At 41.3% G+C, this 26442-nt stretch overlaps 1 protein-coding gene across 1 annotated transcript in view; it reads right to left on the reverse strand.

The window, feature by feature from the left end:
* The window catches only part of ANKH (ANKH inorganic pyrophosphate transport regulator), a 195957-nt gene that overhangs the window by 37981 nt on the left and 131534 nt on the right, over positions 1–26442 (reverse strand). Inside the window, exons 3-8 of the mRNA XM_075314873.1 lie at positions 25771–25889; positions 21190–21273; positions 8020–8190; positions 5418–5552; positions 4693–4785; positions 3474–3569 (exon numbers count right to left, since the gene is read on the reverse strand). Of these exons, the coding sequence (XP_075170988.1) occupies positions 3474–3569; positions 4693–4785; positions 5418–5552; positions 8020–8190; positions 21190–21273; positions 25771–25889 (698 nt within the window). The remainder of the gene's footprint in view (positions 1–3473; positions 3570–4692; positions 4786–5417; positions 5553–8019; positions 8191–21189; positions 21274–25770; positions 25890–26442) is intronic.

Below are 26442 nucleotides of genomic sequence, written 5' to 3' on the forward strand. Positions count from 1 at the left end.
ATACCCACATATCATAAACACATGTCAGAGCTCAAGCAATTTTCTGAATGATTTCCCGGGAAAATGCTTGAGTTCCCCATTGACTTCCATTTTTCTCAGTACACGAGTCGCTCCCATCTGAGTATCCAACTGCTCGTTACGAATACTGACTATCCGAACATGGTAGTGCTTGCTCATCACTAGTTAATACACATATATACACACACATATATACAGTTAGGTCCAGAAATATTTGGACAGTGACACAATTTTCGCGAGTTGGGCTCTGCATGCCACCACATTGGATTTGAAATGAAACCTCTACAACAGAATTCAAGTGCAGATTGTAACGTTTAATTTGAAGGTTTGAACAAAAATATCTGATAGAAATTGTAGGAATTGTACACATTTCTTTACAAACACTCCACATTTTAGGAGGTCAAAAGTAATTGGACAAATAAACCAAACCCAAACAAAATATTTTTATTTTCAATATTTTGTTGCGAATCCTTTGGAGGCAATCACTGCCTTAAGTCTGAAACCCATGGACATCACCAAACGCTGGGTTTCCTCCTTCTTAATGCTTTGCCAGGCCTTTACAGCCGCAGCCTTCAGTTCTTGCTTGTTTGTGGGTCTTTCCGTCTTAAGTCTGGATTTGAGCAAGTGAAATGCATGCTCAATTGGGTTAATATCTGGTGATTGACTTGGCCATTGCAGAATGTTCCACTTTTTTGCACTCATGAACTCCTGGGTAGCTTTGGCTGTATGCTTGGGGTCATTGTCCATCTGTACTATGAAGCGCCGTCCGATCAACTTTGCGGCATTTGGCTGAATCTGGGCTGAAAGTATATCCCAGTACACTTCAGAATTCATCCGGCTACTCTTGTCTGCTGTTATGTCATCAATAAACACAAGTGACCCAGTGCCATTGAAAGCCATGCATGCCCATGCCATCACGTTGCCTCCACCATGTTTTACAGAGGATGTGGTGTGCCTTGGATCATGTGCCGTTCCCTTTCTTCTCCAAACTTTTTTCTTCCCATCATTCTGGTACAGGTTGATCTTTGTCTCATCTGTCCATAGAATACTTTTCCAGAACTGAGCTGGCTTCATGAGGTGTTTTTCAGCAAATTTAACTCTGGCCTGTCTATTTTTGGAATTGATGAATGGTTTGCATCTAGATGTGAACCCTTTGTATTTACTTTCATGGAGTCTTCTCTTTACTGTTGACTTAGAGACAGATACACCTACTTCACTGAGAGTGTTCTGAACTTCAGTTGATGTTGTGAACGGGTTCTTCTTCACCAAAGAAAGTATGCGGCGATTATCCACCACTGTTGTCATCCGTGGACGCCCAGGCCTTTTTGAGTTCCTAAGCTCACCAGTCAATTCCTTTTTTCTCAGAATGTACCCGACTGTTGATTTTGCTACTCCAAGCATGTCTGCTATCTCTCTGATGGATTTTTTATTTTTTTTCAGCCTCAGGATGTTCTGCTTCACCTCAATTGAGAGTTCCTTAGACCGCATGTTGTCTGGTCACAGCAACAGCTTCCAAATGCAAAACCACACACCTGTAATCAACCCCAGACCTTTTAACTACTTCATTGATTACAGGTTAACGAGGGAGATGCCTTCAGAGTTAATTGCAGCCCTTAGAGTCCCTTGTCCAATTACTTTTGGTCCCTTGAAAAAGAGGAGGCTATGCATTACAGAGCTATGATTCCTAAACCCTTTCTCCGATTTGGATGTGAAAACTCTCATATTGCAGCTGGGAGTGTGCACTTTCAGCCCATATTATATATATAATTGTATTTCTGAACATGTTTTTGTAAACAGCTAAAATAACAAAACTTGTGTCACTGTCCAAATATTTCTGGACCTAACTGTATCTACATGCCTTAACATAGAAATTGCAACACAAGAAAGAAAAAAGTCATGGAATTAGAATGCAGTCTAGCATTATCGTGTTGAAAAAACAGCTTATGGGACACAGTGGAGAAATGACAGCACCACTGTTCCATGATTGATCCATTCTCGACTGCAAATTAAATTTCAAGTCGCATAGAAAGCCTAAAGCCAGCTTTACACGTTGCAATTTCGCATACGATATCGTATGCGATTTGCAACGCCCCCATCGTATGTGCAGCAACAAATTGAACGTGCTGCACAGACGATTAACCCCCATTACACGTACTTACCCGTCCATACGACCTCGATGTGGGCGGCGAACGTCCACTTCCTGGAGTGGGACAGCGACGTCACGTGGCAGCCGGCCAATAGAAGCGGAGAGGCGGAGATGAGCAGGACATAAACATCCCGCCCACCTCTTTCCTTCCACATTGCCGGCTGGAGCTGCGGGAGGCAGGTAAGATCTGTTCAATGTTCCCGGGGTGTCACACACTGCGATGTGCGCTACCCCGGGAACGTTGAACAATCTGATGTGCAATTCTAGAGAAAGGTACGATGTGTATGCGATGAACGTTTTAACGTTCTATCGCAATCGCGCGTACCTGTCACACACTGCAATGTACCTTACAATGCCGGATGTGCGTCACTTACGACGTGACCCCGCCAACACATTGTAAGATATATTGCAGCGTATAAAGCAGGCTTAAGCCATCAAACTATTGTTTACTCAAGAAATAGGAGGGCACCAAAACCTGGGATCACCCCTGGCACTGAAAGCTTATGTTTAATAGAGAGAAAAGAAGTGCCCAAAAATTGGGGGATCACCATATACATAATTAATCAAAAATGTATTGTATATCAGGGAACATAAAAAATAAAAAATTATGTATATGGTGATCCCTCAAATTTTTTGGCACTTCTTTTCTCTCTATTAAACCTAAGGCATCAAACAGTGTCTACATAACCCATCAGAAGGTGTTTGCATGATATTGCGCTAGACGTCCAACTGCAGGTGCACCATTGACCTCATGCCACCACTCTCAAAGACTATGATGCAGAGCAAGACGGCATTGCAGGTCTGTCATCTTCAACAGTGAGTCACACTTTTTTCTTGGAAGTAATGATAGCCCAAGATTGGTCTGGAGACTACGTGGACAATGCCATGAAGAGACCTTCACAAGGGAACCTCAAATGAGTCCTACTCCTGGAATTATGGTGTGCAGTGACATAATGTACAGTAGCTGGACCCCTATAATCATTATTCCAGATACACTAATAGCTCGGGGTTACATTGATTTGGTTGTTTAACCAGTGGTACAGATATTTCCCTACATGACAATTCCAGGATGTTGCTTATGCTACTTTGACCAGCCTGCATGGCCTAAACATGCACCATGGTCTGCAGCGCCTCTGCACTTCACATAGAACACATCTGGGACATCATTGGTCAGCAATTGCAAAGGAAATTACAATACCAAATAAAGCAAATAATGGCGCGGTTTCTGGGCAGAGAAAGCTGACTTTTCTTTTCTGCTCCCCAACCCTCCTGCTTTCTTTAAGGCAGTAGAATGAACAAATGTCCTTACCGTTAGTGAAAGAGCCATGCAGACAAATGTGAAGTTCTTGATGTGGGTTTTAGATACCGTATTACCATTGCTAACCATTTTATTGCTTGGATTACTCTAAAAGTAGAGGAAAAAAACATTTTATTCAGCCATCATTATTTTTATTATTGTTCCAGACATTTACCCTCTTTGGACCTCTATATTCTATACCTTTAAAGTTAAAGGAGTTTTCCATTTATTTTTTCAAAGGGCTTCTAATAGCATAAAATAGCAAAAGTAGTAATAATCACTGTAAGCTATGTTCACTCATTGGGTTTTTGGAGGGGTATTTTTCCAGCTTAAGTTTTGGAATTTTTTTTTTCTGGTACTAATAGCTGAGTCTCACAATACATTGTTCTCTGCTAGCTTTGGACAAGCGCAGAAATGAAAAGATGATATCACACAATAAGCCTAAGGCCCCCTTCACACGCACGTGTCTCTGGTACGTGTTAGTTCCGTGCCCGCATGTACCGGAGACACGGGCACACGTAAACCCATTAAAATCAATGGGTTTATGTGCACACACGTGTGCAGCCATTGGCCCGTGCTTCCGTGTGGAGCAGACGTGAGCCCGTGTGCTCCACACAAATGCATGTCCGTTTTTCTCCGGCAGCACGGGTGTCACGCGGCCCGCACACGTACCTCACAGATGTAGTGTGGATGCGGTCCCGTGTGACACGCGCCGGAGAAACACACGAGTCAGAGAAAAAAATAACAAATCTTTACTCACCTTCTCCTGCCCTCCTGTCTCTGCCGTGCTGTCACTTGCTGCCGACCGCGGCTCATTTAATATTCACTTCACTGCGGCGGAAGCAGCAGCAACGGGGGAGTCGGCAGGACCAGAGACCAAAGATCAGCACCACGCACAGTGACGCCAGGGACAGGTGAGTTGAAAGTTCTTGTTCTCCGTGTGTTATATCACGGATAAGACACGGAGAACACACGTAGTGCCATAAACACGGCACACGGAGGGGAAAACGCACCTTTGACACGTCCGTGAAACACGTGTGTGATTTTCACGGACGTGTGAAGGGAGCCTAAGATAAACTATTCTTCATCTTCGAAACATTCCTTTGTATTTAGTTAGAAGTTGGCATAATAATATATGACACATAAAACATATGCACTTGCGAACAGAAGGGTCTCAAAGCTATGAGATCCGGAAGAGACACTGGCTGAAATGGAGGTGATCTGATGTTACCTTGTCAAAGGCAGGATAGACAGCCCGGATCTCTGTTAGCCAGCCATATGGCATATGTCCAACAGGGTACGTAGCAGTGAGTATTGCCACCGCCTGTAAAAGAAGAAGATTGATGGTGATTCAATACTCATCACACTACATATTCGCATACTAGAACTAAGTGAATGCTGAATATTTCATCATGAGATATAGGACAAGCTTATCGGCACAAGACACAGATGTTGGCATCTGATGGTAATATATTCTGCTTAAGGGGATCGTAAAGAAATCTGACTCATTCTCCCAGTTGCAATTATTGGCATCCTATAAGTGTAAAATGCTTGTTGTAGCAAACTGGTTTTCTTTGGAAATCTTGAAACCTTCACATATCAGAGTCATATCAATCTTATTATCAGGGTATCCGGAAAATCCGCAGTGTGTCAATTTATGTTGTGCATTTCACCATTTCCAAGAGTGAATTTATATCAGTAATCTGCAAATCGTCAAAATTTGATGCAGATTGTATCCCTACTAAAGTTCTGCTGTGAAAAATCCATAGGATGTCTTACCCAAGAGGACGTACCCTAAATCTTAAAGTAGTATTTGGGGCTTCAATTTCTCTAGATGTTCTGCACAACAAAATATACTTGTATTTTTTTAGATTTTCTCTATATACAGTGTTCTAATGAATCAAAATGACGTAAAATCCCAATTCTATCTATCTAAGGATTTCCAGCCTGACTCACCTCTGTTGCTGCAGCACTACCACCAAGATCACGTGAAACAAAGAGGTTAACAATGGGCCTGCTGATCCGCTGAGTAGCCAATATTAGTGCTAACGGCCACCAAAAACTCAGCATCTTTCTTATTGTGGCATCTCCCTGCAGGGAAAAAGAGAAACACATTGTATTAGAACAATGCACCGGCAGCCGAGGAGTACAACAGTACATGGACTGTTCTCGCACCTCTGAGCTGATCCTGCTATTCCAAAGGTAAAGCCTTCAAACCAGTTCATAAGCAGAAAATGGCAAACACAAAAACACACATACATGTGCAGGAGCTGGGGCAATGTTCTGATGTCATTAAATACGGCCATGAAACACGACAGCAGGATTGTATGAAGCGTGCAAAAATTGTTCAAATGGCTTTAATTGATATGATGCTTAGAAAAAACATGATCTTCCTCCTAGCCACGTCTTGAGTATGTCTCTTGAGCAGTGTTGCTGCAGAAATGTCTCTTCTGTGGTAAAACCCTCTAAATGTTTAAAAACTGACCTACTAACAAGGCGTAAATGGTAATAATCATGAAAAGGAGTACAGATAGTAACCCATTGAGCTTGTAATGGACTGCAATGCTATTATCCAATTAATAAGTAATTTATCAGTTGGCTTCTTGGCCACCAATTATAGGCCTCATTCACACATCAGTATTTCTGATCAGTATTTGTATGAAAACCAGAAGTGTTTCCAAAACACAGAACAACAGGCGTCAGTCTTTCAATTAGACTGCAGACACATTAGCGTATGGCATCCGATGCGAGAGCAATGGATGTGATATGCTAATGACCCCCGACTCATGCTCTGCTGCGAGCGTGAGCCGAGTGTCATGCAACTGTGTCCGGATATTGCAATCGGGTCACAGCTGCAAAGGAGAGGGAGGGGTTAATCCCCCCATCTTCTCCATTGTCAGCCTGTGCATATATCACACTGCACTTGGATGTCATCCGAGTGCAGTCCGATGTTTCTCTCGCACCCATACTTGAATGGGTGCGAGTGATACGGCTCTCGCAAGAAATTGCAGCATGCTGCGATTTTTTCCTCAGTCCCTTTAGGGCTGAGAAAAAAAAAAATCGCTGATCTGATCTGCAGCACTGTCTAACATGGGGCCGAGTGCAATGCGAGATTTTCTCGCATTGTACTCGTCCGATTCATGCGCTCGTGTGAGCGTATCCTTATAGTTTTTCTCTGTAAGCTCCACTCCTGGATTTTTCATACAAACAATGATGCAAAAATAATGATGTGTGAATGAGGCCTGATTGTACAAAACAGCTTGAGGAAAATCTCAGGTCTCAGTAAATTTATATCAAGATGAATCGTAGCCAAAAACAGTGATTCTGTGTGAAGCTTCTCAATAAGCAGGACTTGTCACATGCCGACCCCCCCCACCAAAAAAAAATATTAAATGCCTGATAAAAATCCCTGAGTTTCTCTGGCTATGCCATTTTTTACCATTTTGTGCTGCATCACTCTAGTATTCACATTTGTTGCTTTTGGAGCACAATATGTGAAGTTTCTGCTTGCAGTACAGGTCATTTCTTCAGAGTATTCTCTGGGGGCTTGCACGTTCATTCCCCCTATCACTTAGCTGCTGAGCTGAGATTATCAGGATCTGGGAGGGAGGGGTGAAAGAAAATATTTCTTCATTGGAGCGACGCAGTGCAAAATAGTAAAAAAGCTTCAGAACCAGGGGAAAGCAAGGATTTTTACAGATTATTAAAGTCAATTTTTTGAGCAAGTGACAGGGGACAAGTCAGGAGATTCACGCTGCCTGACCGACGGGCAGCACAAATCAGACACTGGTGGCATTATTAGAGCCATTTATGCTTTACTCTGAAACGTCTTGGATTAGTCCTTCAAGATGCATAATCCCTAGTCGGCTTTATCCTCACGCTTGAGAATGACTCAGATGACAGTTTCCCATTAAAGTGCAGCAGGAATCAATACAAACATTGCAATCCAGGGCTCATAACCAGTAGCCAAGTGTATTAATCATTGCCAGCAGCAACTCCTCACTACTACAGCATGGAGCATTGCTGTATAACCAGCTGACAGAAATACCGCTATACAATGCCAGCCATACTGTATTATTCAGGAGAAGCAAATATACTCATTAGCTGTTCTATCTGCTAATGAATAGTTACATTGGAAATCTGTGCTGCTGAAGACGTCCTTTTGCATTTCATTCTACAAGATAAAGTTTTGGTAGCAAGGCGCCCATGCACCCTAGATTTTGGCAGAACACTATTTTGTCTGACAGCTCTGTCTCGCCATCCCTATCATACACTTGCACACTCTTAGCTGAGTATTCATGTGTTCAGTATGGGGAAAAGTATTCATGTGTTCAGTATGGCTACTTATACTTATCTACCGAGAGGCCAAAAGGATGAAACGTTAAAATGTATCTTTTGGAGACCCTCAATGATACTCGATACATGACTGGTACCACCAAAATGAGTTCAGCTGACTGACCTCTAACATGTACAGGAGTGTTTGGGGTCTGAAATGATCCCAGACAGTTCAGTTACTCCTCATATACTCTGGGGACTATTGATATGATCACATACTTACCCCCAGCTCTGGTCCACTGCTCTCTGGAATTTTATCATGTATGTTTTTATAGTATCCCAAACACAAGGTGGTACAGCGCACAAGTGCTCCTATGTACAAGGAGAGGATCGGGATCAAAAGTGGCTCCCTGCATTCCAAGTGACTATGTAGCAGAATAGCAACAAACACAACCTGAAAAAGAAGGAAAAAGCCACATGGATTATTGATGTGTGTGAGCGGCATGCAGAAATGATAACTATTAATAATACATGAATGCTTCTCTATGTGCCGCGAAGACTAAACACTCCTATCTACTAGAATCAATACATATTATGGAGACTTTTACACTACAAAATAAAATGCCAAGCAAAGGTTTTACCATTCAGTTGCTACATGATTCCTTTGGGTCCAGGCAGTAAGAAACACAGGTATACAGTTAGGTCCAGAAATATTTGGACAGTGACACAATTTTCGCGAGTTGGACTCTGCATGCCACCACATTGGATTTGAAATGAAACCTCTACAACAGAATTCAAGTGCAGATTGTAACGTTTAATTTGAAGGTTTGAACAAAAATATCTGATAGAAATTGTAGGAATTGTACACATTTCTTTACAAGCACTCCACATTTTAGGAGGTCAAAAGTAATTGGACAAATAAACCAAACCCAAACAAAATATTTTTATTTTCAATATTCTGTTGCGAATCCTTTGGAGGCAATCACTGCCTTAAGTCTGGAACCCATGGACATCACCAAACGCTGGGTTTCCTCCTTCTTAATGCTTTGCCAGGCCTTTACAGCCGCAGCCTTCAGGTCTTGCTTGTTTGTGGGTCTTTCCGTCTTAAGTCTGGATTTGAGCAAGTGAAATGCATGCTCAATTGGGTTAAGATCTGGTGATTGACTTGGCCATTGCAGAATGTTCCACTTTTTTGCACTCATGAACTCCTGGGTAGCTTTGGCTGTATGCTTGGGGTCATTGTCCATCTGTACTATGAAGCGCCGTCCGATCAACTTTGCGGCATTTGGCTGAATCTGGGCTGAAAGTAGATCCTGGTACACTTCAGAATTCATCCGGCTACTCTTGTCTGCTGTTATGTCATCAATAAACACAAGTGACCCAGTGCCATTGAAAGCCATGCATGCCCATGCCATCACGTTGCCTCCATCATGTTTTACTGAGGATGTGGTGTGCCTTGGATCATGTGCCGTTCCCTTTCTTCTCCAAACTTTTTTCTTCCCATCATTCTGGTACAGGTTGATCTTTGTCTCATCTGTCCATAGAATACTTTTCCAGAACTGAGCTGGCTTCATGAGGTGTTTTTCAGCAAATTTAACTCTGGCCTGTCTATTTTTGGAATTGATGAATGGTTTGCATCTAGATGTGAACCCTTTGTATTTACTTTCATGGAGTCTTCTCTTCACTGTTGACTTAGAGACAGATACACCTACTTCACTGAGAGTGTTCTGGACTTCAGTTGATGTTGTGAACGGGTTCTTCTTCACCAAAGAAAGTATGCGGCGATCATCCACCACTGTTGTCATCCGTGGACGCCCAGGCCTTTTTGAGTTCCCAAGCTCAGTCAATTCCTTTTTTCTCAGAATGTACCCGACTGTTGATTTTGCTACTCCAAGCATGTCTGCTATCTCTCTGATGGATTTTTTCTTTTTTTTCAGCCTCAGGCTAAGTTCACACTTCAGTTGTTTTCAATCCGTCAGGTCCGTCAGCAACGGATCAGTTGTTTTTTAGATGTCAACTGATGCAACTGATGTGTTTTTCACAGGATTCCTTTCACAGGAATCCTGTGAAAAAACTGATCAGTTGCGTCCGTTACATCCGCTGTGCATCCGTTTTTTGACGGTTCAGTCATGATCCGTTTGTGTTTGGGACAGCCCAGTGGGCGTGCCAAACATGCTGGGCATGCTCAGTAGAGCATGGCGGAATCCAGCGCTGGATTCCGTCGTAAGACGGATTACGACGGAATCCAGCACCATAGACATACATTGCAAGTGTGGCGGATGGCGACGGATTCCTGCGCGGCGCGTTAATTTTGACGGCCCGAAAAACGTTACATTCTGCGTTGCTCCCCGCTTGGCGGTCAGTCAAAAACGACGGACCGCGACGCAGCGGATGCAACGCAGGGTCATCAGTCGCAATCCGTCACTAATAGAAGTCTATGGGGAAATACAGGATTCCTGCAAAATATTTTGCAGGATTCCGTAATTCCTCAAGGCTACGGATTGTGACTGATGCAAAATAACTGAAGTGTGAACTTAGCCTCAGGATGTTCTGCTTCAGCTCAATTGAGAGTTCCTTAGACCGCATGTTGTCTGGTCACAGCAACAGCTTCCAAATGCAAAACCACACACCTGTAATCAACCCCAGACCTTTTAACTACTTCATTGATTACAGGTTAATGAGGGAGACACCTTCAGAGTTAATTGCAGCCCTTAGAGTCCCTTGTCCAATTACTTTTGGTCCCTTGAAAAAGGAGGAGGCTATGCATTACAGAGCTATGATTCCTAAACCCTTTCTCCGATTTGGATGTGAAAACTCTCATATTGCAGCTGGGAGTGTGCACTTTCAGCCCATATTATATATATAATTGTATTTCTGAACATGTTTTTGTAAACAGTTAAAATAACAAAACTTGAGTCACTGTCCAAATATTTCTGGACCTAACTGTATGCAAGTAAATAAGCACTAATTTAATGTAAGGGTACAGCTTCCCAACATGGGATGCCAGAACCACAAGTATTCAACGTCTATGAATAACACGCACAATATTGTATATCTTTGTACCGTATTAGCCAGTAGATAGATGAAAATACAAATTTGAGAGTCCTCAGTGGTTGATACCTTTAATAAATAGCCGCTTTCGACACTGCTCAAGTCTCTTCATCAGGCATAGTATAACCCAAAATCTGAAGAGTCACATATTTATACACAACAGTACATAGAATAGTGCAGTAATAAGACATTATGTGAAGCAGAACTATCAGTATGGGAAGGAGAGAGACAACTGTGACAGTAATATAGTGATAAGGAGTGGGAAAGTTTTTACATCAATTAAGAAACCATTTGGGGGCATCACAACTCTGAAGCAGACCTCAATCAGAGGATAAGAAAACTTCCACACAATTGATGTCACCAGAATCACGGGCAGCAAAGACTGACTCTGTTATTGCATATATGTATGTGGCATTTGAAAGAAAACAGAGTGGATATGTGGAGCGGCGGGGGCTTTGAACCATGTACAGTCAGGGGGGGGGGAGATGGCAGCAGGTAGATACCCACATGACTGAATGAATCCATGCAACGTGATCTCCGGCTGCCACCCGATTTAAACTATTTTCTCCGAAACACCACAATATTTCAGGGTGAAACATAAAGGAGCTGGTTTGTGATTTATGTTGCTCAAGGTTTGGCCAGTATAAGACAGGTTCCCTTCATGTAGCATGTATGTAGGGTTACTGGACAGAAACACTATACAGGTATTCAGACAGACAGGCAGTAAGCAATCTGTCATAGGCAGCTGCATGACCGCAATGGGTGGTCACACGGGTAAAGACTTTTCCATATAACAAGCTTCCTAATAATATAATATTTATTAATTTACATAGCACTATTAATTACATAGCACTTTACATACATTGGCAACACTGTCCCCATTGGGGCTCACAATCTAAGGTCCTTATCTGTATGTTTTTGGAGTGTGGGAGGAAACCGGAGAACCCAGAGGAAACCCACGTAAACACGGGGAGAACATACAAACTCCTTGCAGAAGGGGTCCTTGGTGGGAATTGAAGCTAGGACCTCAGCGCTGCAAGACTGCAGTGTTAACCACTGAGCCACCGTGCCAGATTTTACACCATCACAGCATGTTAGCTATAGGCACTATAAAGCCGAATGCCCTGATTTAGGGGAACATGGTAAGAAAAAGGTCCTATTAAATAGTTTGGGTTGTATTCCTCCCACATTTTTCCATCATATACTGTTTTTATCGGCCAAAAAAAAAAAAAACTTTCTTTAGCATAAGAAAAGCCTACAATAAAGATAAAATAAACATAGGCTTAGCATTTATTGCTAATAAACATGAATACTTGTAGAACAAAGAAAATAAAAAAGCTAGTTGTTACCATTACTGGATGAGAGAGCTGTCGTCTCACAACTAGATTTCCCGACTCCACCATAAACATGTATGCAGGACCAGCCAGGCGTGTATATTTATTTTAATGGATGGGGGAGGGTGATTAAAGTTGCTGCCAGACACCTAACAGTGGCTTGTCCTACACAGAAACAAGGATTGTTATATTGCATAGTGCAAGTTCTGCTAGTCAAGGAGTGTCGAGAGGCCATCATAGATATAAGATTCTGCCGGGTATGGCCAACTTGTATGTGTATGAGTTGTTGTAGATTGAGGGCATTGAAGAACAATCACTAACAAATGGGAGGATTTTCAGATAAGCATATACTGCAAATTTCAGTGGACTAACGCGTTTCTCTAAAAATAAGACAGGGTCTTGTATTATTTTTTGCTCCGAAAAATGGCCTAGGGCTTAGTTTCAGGGGATAGCTTATTTTTTTTTCCCATGAACAACAATTCACATTTATTCTTGAATAAAAAAATCAACATATACTTAAATATAACAATAGTAACTAGACATAAACAATGTAATCTGTCTGGGAGCATTTTGTAAAAATGGCTGCATGGTCCCCCTGTATAATTATGGACAAGAATAGTCTGGGAATAAACTCTTACACTAAATAAACCTGTGTGTGACCACAAATTGGAGTAGGATATTCTTATATTAAAAATACAAAAGCCTTTTACAAAAGACAATTCCAACATGAAATCACAATAAAATATATTGAGAGGAGGTGTATCAAGGGAAAATCCAGAAAATACCCAAGGAATTGGAGATTTAAGTTCAACCAGTATGCGAAATATATATGGACACACATATCACATAGGTTGCCAGTTTATATGAAAGAGTAAAATGTTTTAAAACCTGATGTACAAAGTTTAGTGTAGTACCATGCCATATGTGCCTTAAATGGAATAGAAAGCAAAAACTATGTGAGGTCAATGACTCTTTGTCCAATAAATGATAGCATATAAAAACCGGTTTATATATTCATATTTGATGATATCATTACACACTGGACATACGGTACATACCAGCCTGTCTACTCTTCTAGACCCATGTAGGTAAAGGACCTTTGGTGACATGGCTATGATGTCACCAAAGGTCCTTAACCAATTTTAACCTCGGAATGGGATTATTGGGGACTCCTGAGAGTGTGGGCCATAAGCAGTTTACCAGTCCCCCCCCCCCCCAAAAAAAAAAACTCCAGTCCTGACTGTAAGTAGGGCTTATTTTTGGAGTAGGGCTTACAGTTAAAGCATACACCAAATATCATGCAAGGGTTTATTTTCAGGGTTGGTCTTATTTTCACTTTTAAAAGAAGCTTTTTTTTTTTTTTTTTTTAAATAAAAATTGGCATGAATTATGACCAATAATATAACCCATGGATTAATATGTTAATGACAAAAAAAGGAGATGGAGAAGCTGAGGCAGTGATTCCAACAGTACCAAATATCCATAAGATAATGAAAAATAAGATTGGGCAGATATAGTGGCCCTGTAGTCGAACATATCTCAATACTCTATCTAGGAAAAGGACAAAATTGATAAAATTCTGCCACCCATATGCCGAAAGGAAAGTACATAAATATGGGGGAAATGTACGACAGGTTAAACTGGTGGAAATGTAGGTAGGATAAATACCGTAAGTATTACAATATGTGACTTCACTTAAAAAATAAAAAAAAGAATATATTAGAAAGTTTGGTCATGGCGACCACTTAGGAATATCACTAATATCTCCGCCATAACCGACAATTTGTGTGGCATTATTTTAGCGGGGAGAGTCCTATAAAGAATTTATAAGGTGTGTGTCGCCAGAAATACAAGTATGGGCACTAGGATGGCATATTTACAATTCTCCACAAAAAAAGGCATGACATGGATGTTACAAAATAGACACTGCAGCCGCAGATGAATTCACGGAGGTGCAATTTGTACAGTGAAGTCACTTTTTGGGGTTTTCTGCTTTTTTGGCACCTCTTGGGGTCTGTAAATACAACACAGTTTCCAAATTTGCATTCCAAAAATTAAAGAGCACTCTTCGCTTTCTGGGTTTTGCCATATGCCCAAACATTAGTTTTTGATCATGTATTGGATATCGCTGTTTTCGGGAGAAATTGCGTAACAAATTATGGGGTCCACTTTCTCCTATTACCCCTTCTGTAAATTATAACTTTGGTGGTAAAATATTATTTTAGTGAAAAAAAATAATTTTTTTATTTCACATCTAAATGTTATAAAGTTTTGTAAATCATCTGAAGGTTAAAAATGCTCAGTAAACCTCTATATAAACTTCTTGTCTAGTTAATGGGGTCACTTGTGGGGGGTTTCTGCTGCCTTTTCATGTCAGGGACTCTGCAAATGTGTTATGGCATTCACGATCTACTCCAGACAAATTTACAGTCCAAAAATTAAATAGCGCTCTTTCCTTTCCGACCCCTGCCATGTAGCTAAATAGCATTTTTTTAACCAGATATGGGGTATCATCGCGTTCAGTAGACGTTGCCTGACAAGTTATGGGCTCCCTTTTCTCCTATCCATTATACAATGTGAAAATTACAAATTTGGGGCTAATACAATATTTGAGCGGAAAAAAAAGTAATATTCATTTTCACTTAAACATTTTAAAAAGTTCTGTGAAACACCTATGTGTTCAAAATGCTCATCACACCCTTAGATGAATTCCCTGATTGGTCCAGTTTCCAAATGGGGTCACTTGTGGGGGGTTTCTGCTGTTTAGAAACCTTATGGGCCCTGTAAATGCGACATGTTGCCCAAAATCTATTTCAGCCAATTTGTGTTCCAAATGCAAATATTGCTCCTTCCTTTCCGAGCCCTGCCGTGTGTCCAAACAGAGGTTTCTGACCACATGTGGAGTTTCAGCGCGCTTAGAAGAAACTGGGTAACCAATTGTGGAGTACATTTTTTATTCTATCTGTGTAAAAGGGAAAAAATTAGGGCTAAAGCAACATTAATTACTTTTTTCTTCATTCAATTTTGCATTAATTCATGTTTTGAAGTATTTGAGTGGTGCCATTTTTAAAATGGGGTGTTTCCTATATATAGGACCCTTAAAGTCCTTTTAAATCTGAATAAGTCCCTAAATAAACAAATTTTATAAATTTCTTGAAAAAATGAGAAATTGCTGCATAACTTTTAACCCTTCTATCATCCTGACAAAATAAAATGACATTTGAAAGAAGATCTCAGTCCAGGAGTGAAAATGAAGATCCAATATGCTGATACTCCAGCCTAAAATGGCTAATTTTTTTTGAGAAAGAATCTGGTATTTGCAGAAACCCATATTCCCTTTCTATTCCGAGAGGATACGATAATGGCTCTGTGCATCAGACCCGTACTGTGCAGATAATATACAGCAGATATATAGAGGCTGTAATCTGTAAAAACACTCAATGTTCTTTTCAGAGGGGGAAGGAGCACAGCTGTAATTCCTGATACGGCACGTCTAGCCTTGAGAAATAGGAGCAGGAAATGTGCCAGTTGTTGGATGCCCCAAACGGCAAAGTGTTCTATAAAATAACAGTTTGTGGCAGTAAAAAGCTTCCACGATATGACAGCTCTGTATTTCTAGCACCACCTCACCCAGGGATATTTTACATTTGCAATAACATTTCTGTGCCAGAAAATGCCTAGTAGAGAGCAACATTACGTTAGAAGCAATTGCTTCTTGGAGAATTAATTATATCTTGAAGTCCGGAGAAACTCCAATAATGCACTGTGGCACAAAATAAAAAATACATAATGGACATCCCTGGGCACAGTCACTGACAACAGTAATGATAGTCATCAATATATACAAAATAACATTGTAAATGTACCCTGATGTCACATGTAGCCATTTTTTTCCAGTATATGTAAAGCTAGAACAAAAATGATTATGTGCCCTTGCAGCCCTAACTTAAAAGGGTTGTCCACTAGTCGTACAACCCTTCTCAATCAGCATGTTTGCATGGTGAAATGACGGTTATACTCCTCTCCGGTGCCAGCGCCCTTCCAGCGGCGTCGGCATTCGCTCTCGCTCGATTGTTGTTACATCGCACAAGGCCTGCGCCCAATCAACATCGGCAAAACTAAACTACTGCTACCAGATTAGCACAGGGTTAATTACATTTTGCCAAAGGCAACTAGAGGTACCCTAGCTCAAAACCTACAACTTAACATTTACTCTTACCATTAATTAAATGACTAACCAATTAAAAGAATAGCGGAGGGATGATTAATAATCAATCATTCCATATACAGTATACATGAGCTGTCAGGCCGTGGACCTGAATCTTTTATTATTGACTCTTTGGTAGTCAGTCCCTAATCCAGTTTATTAAAACATTTAGCTATTAGCCTCTCCAACATGTTTCACCATGTTTGCCTTCATCAGGGGACTGAGGCTATAAGGATCTGCCCACACATTGCTTTTCGGTCACGTTTTAAACTGCACCGTGTCAATGACAAAATATATGCATTTTGCTTCCCAAGCAAAGTCTAAGAGAAGTCAGAAATTCTATGCGCATGTTCCATTTTTTTGGGCAGTGTTTTGTTTGACAAATATTTGTCAGAATCGTTGCCTGAAAAAAAAAAGCAACACGTCACTTCTTCATTGCGTTTTGTGAACATTTTCCACTCATTGACTTCTCAATCTCAAAACGCAATGTCCAAAACGCGGCTAAAACGCAATGGAAACGCAGTGAAAATGCGGTCAAAACGCATGCGTTTTGTTTGTCAAGCGCAGTGTTTACATTTGTCAAACCAGAATGCAGCGTGTGGACATAGCCTAAAACTATATAGATGATATTAACTATCAAAGGAGGTGCTTGAAGCTGGATGTGAGAGTGTGGTCGGAGTGCTTGATGGGAGAATACTGAATGTGGGTATTGTAGGAACCCCTGGATCTTGGTATAAGGCTCAGTGTGATTTCTGTAGAAAAGCATTGGCTGTCATTATACATAATGGGGGCTCTGGGTGTCACTAAAAGGAAGGAAGGGAGCGGGAGCTGGATGTGACTCGTGACCCTCTGTAAGAACTGAATGGGGGCCCTCAAGGTTAGAAAGGTTGGGGACCACTCCATTACACAATATACACATATACTGATGATCACATCTGTAAAGCACAGTGAAATAATGGCGCTATATTAGTGAATAAAATAAATAAATAAATATTAGAAAATTTAGGATATTTAACATTGGGGCACATATAGCATACTGAACAAATTACGTTCGAAAACAATAAGAAAATAATAAGAAATGCATTTTTCCAAAGTCCATTTTTTACTACATTTTGAAAACCTACGAAATTCTAAGGCTTCTATTGCAGTATAGAAAGTGTGTCCCACAAATAAAAGAAAAAATGCACTGTGAGACACATCCATGACTGAAGCCTAGTGCACTTTACTGCTCTTCATAGCTTCACCTTGTCAACGTATTATTAAAGGGAGTCTGTCAGCAGGATTTCACACCCAAATTATTTATACACGTATGTAGCTCTCTGAAAGAAAAGTCCAGAAAGCAGGAGGCTGTGGTGATGGGTGGGCAAAGAGCTGGAGTGACAGAGGCTGTAGATCTACAGCCTCTTTTGTATACTAATTCAGACACTGAATTTTGAATCACAGAGGAATGGACTGGCCATGTAATAGTATTGCTGGGCCTGTCTTTCAGAGAGCTACATGTATAATTTATGGGGCTGAAATCCTGCTGACAGATTCCTTATATTCAAAAAGTGACCCTTTTTTGGTTTCAGATTGAAAATAATGAGTAATTTGTAATTGTTTAGCGCAATCTAATCAAGAAACTAATAAAATCTTTACTTTTGTGACTGATGTACTACAATTCATACAGATCTGATTAATTCACAAGTCGTCAATGTAATTTTGTCTGACACGCATGCACATTTGTACTTTGGTTGAATTAGTAGTACGATAAAACTGTTTTTGGCTCCCTGAGTAAAATATGAGATGTGTGGGAGATGTTAACACAAGTAATATATCCTTTACTGAGAAACTAGTTTTCATAACGAGACAATGATAAATTACATCAGATTTTCCAGTCATGGTCTGATTGTGTAAAAAGACTAAGGGGCCCTTTGCACACTACGACATCGCAAGCCGATGCTGCGATTCCAAGCGCGATAGTCCTTGCCCCCCCGTTGCGATATCTTGTGATAGCTGCCGCAGCGAACATTATCGCTACGGCAGCTTCACATGCACTTACCTGCCCTGCGATGTCGCTCTGGCCGGCGAACCACCTCCTTTCTAAGGGGGCGGGTCGTGTGGCGTCACAGCGACATCACATGGCAGGCGGCCAATAGAAGCGGAGGGGCGGAGATGAGCGGGACGTAAACATCCCGCCAACCTCTTTCCTTCCGCATTGCAGACGGGATGCAGGTAGGAGATGTTCCTCGCTCCTGCGACTTCATATACAGCGATGTGTGCTGCCGCAGGAACGAGGAACAACATTGGACCGTCGCTGCAGCCAAAATAATGAAAATGACCGACACTACACCGATCATACGATACTGATGCTTTTGCGCTCAGTAATCGTAGTTAAAACGATTTACACACTACGATGTCGAGAGCGACGCCGGATGTGCGTCACTTTCGATTTGACCCCACCGACATCGCATCTGCGATGTCGTAGTGTGCAAAGGGCCCCTTAAATTCAGAAAACAGTTCACATTTGTCTACAAGGATAAAGTGAATAGAGTAGAGCAGATGCTTCTGCTGCTTTCAGTGTTAATCTGAACCCAGTGCTGGATTTTCAGCTACACTACTCACTACTGAGGTACAATGTCCTCTGTGCTGCTGCTTCTGAATGTGGGCTAAAAGGACAGGGGAGCATGTTCTCCTTTTCTGTATGTGTGCAGTGAATGGGACACATTTCAGCTAGTCTCTTCCCATACTGGAGATAATTTCAAAGATATCACACAATTAGATGTAGAGATTATTAAGGCCAAAACTGCTTCCAATGCAAGATACCTATGCAAGATACCTATAATATAACGTTCAGACATGCTGTTTTTCCTTATTTACACCCACACGATTTAGATAAGTCTCGGACAGTTAAGGTACCTTCACACATAACGACTTACCTGCGATCCCGAAAACCTGATAGGGATCGCAGGTAAGTCGCTGGGAGGTCGCAGGTGAGATGTCACACAGTCAGATCTTACCAGCGATGCAGAACAATACAGATCGCAGTAGCGACCTGTATAACGATCTCAGCAGTCACTGTGATCCTGTTACACAGTGTCAAACACAGCAATGTGTCCTGCCCAGCAGGACATCGCCTTTGAAGAAAATGGCCTGGACCATTCTGCAACGACTAGAGATCTCACAGCAGGGGCCTGATCGCTGGTAGGTGTCACACATAACGAGATCGCTAACGGGATCGCAACTGCGTCACCAAACGGTGACTCAGCTGCGATCTCGCTAGCAATCTCGTTATGTGTGACAGTACCTTTACTCTGTATGACATAAGGAATTAACATTCTTGACTGCAATCTGAGATTATCTAAGTAAAGTTTTCTCATCTGTCTAACGGCACCAGATATCACCTTAATAACGCATATTTATCTGTGCAATGATATCATAAAAAGATCAATATAAGGCCTCTTTCACACGTGCGTGAAAAACCACGCACGTTTTTCATGGACGTGTCAGAGGTGTGTTTTGATATTATTATTTATTACCAGAGATAGATAGATATACAGCAATTGGTAATATTAAAATTTAACTTTTAATTCTATTTCTTAAAAAGACTCAAAGTCTAAAAATTATCACCCGTGAATCAGTGGCCACACAAAAAAACGGACACAAGCAGGTAGAAGATAGGTCAAATATCCAATACCCTCATAATCAAGGGTTAATGTATTTGCATGAATATACCCAATCTTTTTACCTCAGGTTGCTTTTTATCATCTAGCATGAGCAGGGTCTCATATCTCACCCAACTGCTCCGACAGAAGAAAATATTACCTTAGTAGGGCATGATATATATTATCAATTCAGCCCAATGAAACAGCCAAAGTATGCTCAATAGCCCTCCTTATTCTCTTCCCAAGAAGAGAATAAGGAGGGCTATTGAGCATACTTTGGCTGCTCATGCTAGATGATAAAAAGCAACCTGAGGTAAAAAGATTGGGTATATTCATGCAAATACATTAACCCTTGATTATGAGGGTATTGGATATTTGACCTATCTTCTACCTGCTTGTGTCCGTTTTTTTGTGTGGTCACTGATTCACGGGTGATAATTTTTAGACTTTGAGTCTTTTTAAGAAATAGAATTAAAAGTTAAATTTTAATATTACCAATTGCTGTATATCTATCAGAGGTGTGTTTTGCCCTCAGTGAGCCGTGTTTATGGCACACATGTGTTCTCCGTGTATTTTCCGTGATAACACACGGAGAACGGGAACTTTCTGCTCACCTGTCCCTGGCGTCGCTGTCCGTGATGCTGATCTTCGGTCTCTGGTCCTGCCGACTCCCCGATGCTGCAGCTTCCGGCCGCAGTGAAGTGAATATGCAATGAGCATAATGCGCGGCAGTCGGAAGCAAGTGACAGCAGCAGCAGAGACAGGAGGGCTGGAGAAGGTGACTAAAGTTTTTTTTTTTATTTTCTCAAACACGTGTGTTTTCTCCGACGTGTGTCACATGGAATACCTCCGTGTGGTCCGTTTGCGTTCAATGTGACACCCGTGATGCCGAAGAAAAACGGACATGTTGACGTGTGCAGCACACGGACACACGTATGCTCCACACGTACACACGGTCCATGGCAGAACACGCACGTGAGCGCAGACCCATTGATTTTAATGGGTCTACATGTGCCCGTGTCTCCGGTACGTGAGGAAAAGGACCAAACACGAACCGGAGACACGGACGTGTGAAAGAGGCCTAGCAATCACTCATGCCCGAACATTACAGAGAAATTCTACATTTTGGTTGACAATTGCTAAAACAAAAAGGAGCTCAAAAGAACATGTCTATCTGGCATATGGCATCAGAGATGAGCTCAACGTAACATACACACCTGTGCTATGACATCAGAGATGGAGGCACATCCAACTAAAAAGCTGTATTTGTGCTTCAGTAAAATGCCAGCATGTGTCCAGGCCTTCAAGAAAAAAAAAAGATCAGTGAATTATAAATGTATATAATAATGTACAATAATGTACAATACATCAGGTAACACCTTCTATACTTTGTTTTATTAGGACACAGATATTCTATACACAATATATTCATCTATAAATGGGGCAAGTGCCCTTACACTATGAAACCATTTTTCAAAAAAAAGATAGATAGATAGATAGATAGATAGATTTAAAGCACACAAAAAATGCTGGAGTGGTGCTTTAATTTATGGACATCAAAAAAGGAGGACAGAAAGAGGGCTGCACTCACAGAGACTCTGATTAAATTTTTGTATTCCATATGAGGAATGGGTACAAGTGGATGGGGAAGGTGAGGAAAAGCAAACAACGTCGGGCAACGGCAGGCCATTTCACACTTACTGTGCTTCAACGGGTCCTATAAGACAACACTATATACTATAGGACCCGTTGAAGCACAGTAAGTGCAAAATGGCCTGCTGTGGACTGTCTTTTCACAGTGGATGGTGCACTCGACATCTGCTGAATCAGGAGTGAACTAATAGCGATTTATTATTGGGAGTGGTGGTGCCCGGTTCTCCTTCTACTGCTTTAATTTATGGACATCTATAGGCTAATTTTTCGCCTTTGTGGATTGGATGGGTTGTTACCGACATCTGGTGAGAAATTCATGTCAATAGCAATAAATATATTTACTTAGAAAATTAGTGACAGGTTTAATACTTATTTCCCCTGTTTTATGTACACATCTATTCACTTGCCTCTAAAAACACTGTGTGAGCCCAGTTTTATTTTAATGCAAACTTATACATACTATATGGATAAAAGTAGGTGGACTTCTGACCATCACACCTATACTAGCTTTTTGAACATCCTATTTCAGAACTATGGGAGTTAATATAGAATTGGGCTTATTTCGCAGCTTTAAGGTCTCCTTCACATGTCTGTGTTTACAGTATGTGTGACATCTGATTTTTCACTGATAACACACATACCCATTATACCCTATGGAGCTATTCACATATCTGTGTTTTTACATGTCTCTATTTACGGCAGCACGGATGACGAGGGCCAATACAAGTCTATAGGTTGGTGAAAAACACATAAAGCACACGGATGGCTTCAGAAGTGTACTGTGCATGTTTAATGTTGCAAAGTATAGGAGAAGCTTTGTAATTTCATACTTTCTTTATCCATACCAGAAAAACACTGATCCAAAATGCTGATGACACTGGTTCTGTATGTTTTACCCAGAAAAATGAAGGAGGCCTAACAAAAAGGCTAACCAGGATATTTTTAAGTGTTTTGTCACAGATAATTTACATATTTTTGGGACAGCAATAAAATATATTTCATATGTAGACTGGAGGAGCAGAAGGAGGTATTACTGCGCTGCCCATGACAGGAAAAATAGAAAAAAAAATTTTTTGTATAATAAGAGGAGTGATTTTATTTCTACGCGTTTCAGGAGTCTGAGTCCCCTTCTTCAGGAAAGGAATCACTGATGCACATTAAAAAAATGTTTTTTGATGTGCATCACTGTGATTCCTTTTCTGAAGAAGGGGGTTCAGACTCCTGAAACGCGTAGAAATAAAATCACTCCTCTTATTATACAAAAAAATGGGTTTTTTTTGTATTTTTCCTGTCACGGGCAGTGCAGTAATACCTCCTTCTGCTCCTCCAGTCTACATTGGATATCTCAGAGGACTGAAGAAGCCTGTTTATTGAGTTTGCTTTGGGTGTTGTGACTTTCTCACAACCTTAACAGGTGAGCGTGCTTAGCTTATTTCTACTCTGGTTTTGTTGAAGGATAAGACCCTATTGCGCCTTTTGTTTTCCAGTTTTTTCCTCTTCATAAAATATATTTTAGCAGAGATATGAATATGGTAACTTTTCTACATCTACAGTGCCTTGCGAAAGTATTCGGGCCCCTTGAATTTTTCAACCTTTTCCCACATTTCAGGATTCAAACCTAAAGATAAAAATTTTAATGTTATGGTGAAGAATCAACAGCAATTGTGAAGTTGAACGAAATGTATTGCTTATTTTACACTTTTGTAAAAAAGAATAAACTGAAAATTGGGACGTGCAATATTATTCATCACCTTTACTTTCAGTGTAGCAAACTCACTCCAGAAGTTCATTGAGGATCTCTGAATGATCCAATGTTGTCCTAAATGACTGATGATAAATATAAGCCACCTGTGTGTAATCAAGTCTCCGTATAAATGCACCTGCTCTGTGATAGTCTCAGTGTTCTGTTTAAAGCACAGAGAGCAGCATGAAGACCAAGGAACACAACAGTCAGGTCCGTGATACTGTTGTGGAGAAGTTCAAAGACGGATTTCGTTACAAAAAGATTTCCACAACTTTAAACATCCCAAGAAGCACTGTGCAAGCGATCATATTGAAATGGAAGGAGTATCATACCACTGCAAATCTACCAAGATCCGGCCATCCCTCAAAAATTTCATCTCAAGCAAGGAGAAGACTGATCAGAGATGCAGCCAAGAGGCCCATGATCACTCTGGATAAACTGCAGAGATCTACAGCTGAGGTGGGAGAGACTGTCCAGAGGACAACAATCAGTCGTACACTGCACAAATCTGGCCTTTATGGAAGAGTGGCAAGGAGAAAGCCATTTCTCAAAGATATCCATAAAAAGTGTTGTTTAAAGTTTGCCACAAGCCACCTAGGAGACACACCAAACATGTGGAAGAAGGTGCTCTGGTCAGATGAAACCAAAATCGAACTATTTGGGCACAATGCCAAGCGATATGTTTGGTGTAAAAGCAACATAGCTCATCACCCTGAACACACCATCCCCACTGTCAAACATGATGGTGGTAGAATCATGGTTTGGGCCTGCTTTTCTTCAGCAGGGACAGGGAAGATGGTTAAAATTGATGGGAAGATGGATGGAGCCAAATACAGGACCATTCTTGAAGAAAACCTATTGGAGTCTGCAAAAGACCTGAGACTGGGACGGAGATTTATCTTTTAACAAGACAATGATCCAAAACATAAAGCAAAATCTACAATGGAATGGTTCACAAATAAACGTATGTAGGTTTTAGAATGGCCAAGTCAAAGTCCAGACCTGAATCCAATCGAGAATCTGTGGAAAGAGCTGAAAACTGCTGTTCACAAACGCTCTCCATCCAACCTCACTCAGCTCCAGCTGTTTGCAAAGGAAGAATGGGCAAGATTTTCAGTCTCTCGATATGCAAAACTGATAGAGACATACCCCAAGTGACTTGCAGGTGTAATCGCAGCAAAAGGTGGCGCTACAAAGTATTAACTTAAAGGGGCCAAATAATATTGCACGCACCAATTTTCAGTTTATTATTTTTTATAAAAGTTTAAAATAAGCAATACATTTTGTTCAACTTCACAATTGTATCCCACTTGTTGTTGATTCTTCACCATAAAATTTAATTTTTTTATCTCTATGTTTGAAGCCTGAAATGTGGGAAAAGGTTGAAAAATTCAAGGGGGCTGAATACTTTTGCAAGGCACTGTAGGCTATGATTTTATTACTGGATTATAGCAGTAGATCTCAATGCTGCAATTTTGGAGGCTTTGGAACGTGACAGGTTCCCTTTAAAGGCCGTGGTCTTGATTTTACACAGCTGTCTGGTGAACTCCATAACTGGCAGGAACGACCACCAAAATTTGGCAATATAGTGTAAAACTAACTGTTGCACTGGCGTCTCTGCACCCCTTGCTCCCCTCCCCACAGGGTGGTGTGCTTACTCATTACCACGGCCAACACTCACCACACTACCCGGTGTCCCGATGCTCCTCCACATGGGTGCTTCCTGCTTCCCCCTCCTGGGCCTGTACATGCAGCACAAGTCCTCAGGAAGTGTTCCTAGGGCATGCACACATATCGCTAAATCCACCTCTCCCCTCGCTATTCCCCAGCCTCACCACTCTGCCAATCCCTTCACTGGCTTCCCATCGCCCAATGACTCCAGTTCAAAACATTAACAATGACATACAAAGCCATGCACAACCTATCTCCCCCCTACATCTGTGACCTAGTCTCCCAGTACCTACCTGCTCGCAACCTCAGATCCTCACAAGATCTCCTTCTCTGCTCCTCTCTTATCTCCTCTTCCCACAATCGCGTACAAGATTTCTCCCGTGCATCCCCCATACTCTGGAATGCTCTACCTCAGCACATCAGACTCACCTACCGTGGAAAGCTTCAAGAGGAACCTCAAGACCTACCTCTTCCACCAAGCCTACAACCTACAATAGCCCTCAGTCCAGTAGACCACTGCGCAACCAACACTGTCCTCACCTATTGTACCATCACCCATCCCCTGTAGACTGTGAGCCCTCGCGGGCAGGGTCCTCTCTCCTCCTATACCAGTCTGTTTTGTACTGTTAATGATTGTTGTACGTATACCCTCTTTCACTTGTAAAGCGCCATGGAATAAATGGCGCTATAATAATAAATAATAATAATAATAGTATACAACATAGCTCACCATGGCGTCCATAAAGGGGAACGCTGCCAGGTACAGGAAGGCCTTCCGTGTTTTATTCCCCACAGACTCATCCACATGGTGAAGCTTGTTAATGATATAATATCCCAGGTCGCTATAGGCTGTGATGGAATAGAAAAGAACATATGCAGTTTCTATGTATAAATAGTATGGGACCACTGGAAAAAAAAACAGCTATTATATAGATCTCAGGAAAAAAGTTTGGTCACACTTTCTAGTAGGGAGAATTCAGCATCTTAAAGGCTATTCTCACACTAGGTCTCCAGACGCGCACTGCTCCACTGCCACCCAGCTTCTAGTTTGCGTGCAGTGTGGTGATTTCAGTACAGACCAGCAGCATGAACGTGCCGCTGGACCAAACCATGTGCTTTCACACAAGCAGTGGATGTTTTATCTTTATGGAGGAGCGCAATGGCAATGAACGTGGCCATATCCAGTTCCTGAGCAGCACTTGCAATCTCAGATATATGCAGAGGTTGGCCAGTAACCTAGGCAACAAGCAGTAAACAATAGAATTAAAAAAGTTTAATAAAAGGTAAATTGCTGTTGCTTTCTTTTATAAGCACTTTGTAAATGTACCCATTTATAACTATGAGATAGCCCCTGTACGAAAAGTAGTGTAGTGTCCTTAGTTTTCCGGACTCGACAATTTTT

This window comes from Anomaloglossus baeobatrachus, chromosome 6 (genome assembly GCF_048569485.1).
Source record: "Anomaloglossus baeobatrachus isolate aAnoBae1 chromosome 6, aAnoBae1.hap1, whole genome shotgun sequence".
NCBI lineage: Eukaryota > Metazoa > Chordata > Amphibia > Anura > Aromobatidae > Anomaloglossus > Anomaloglossus baeobatrachus.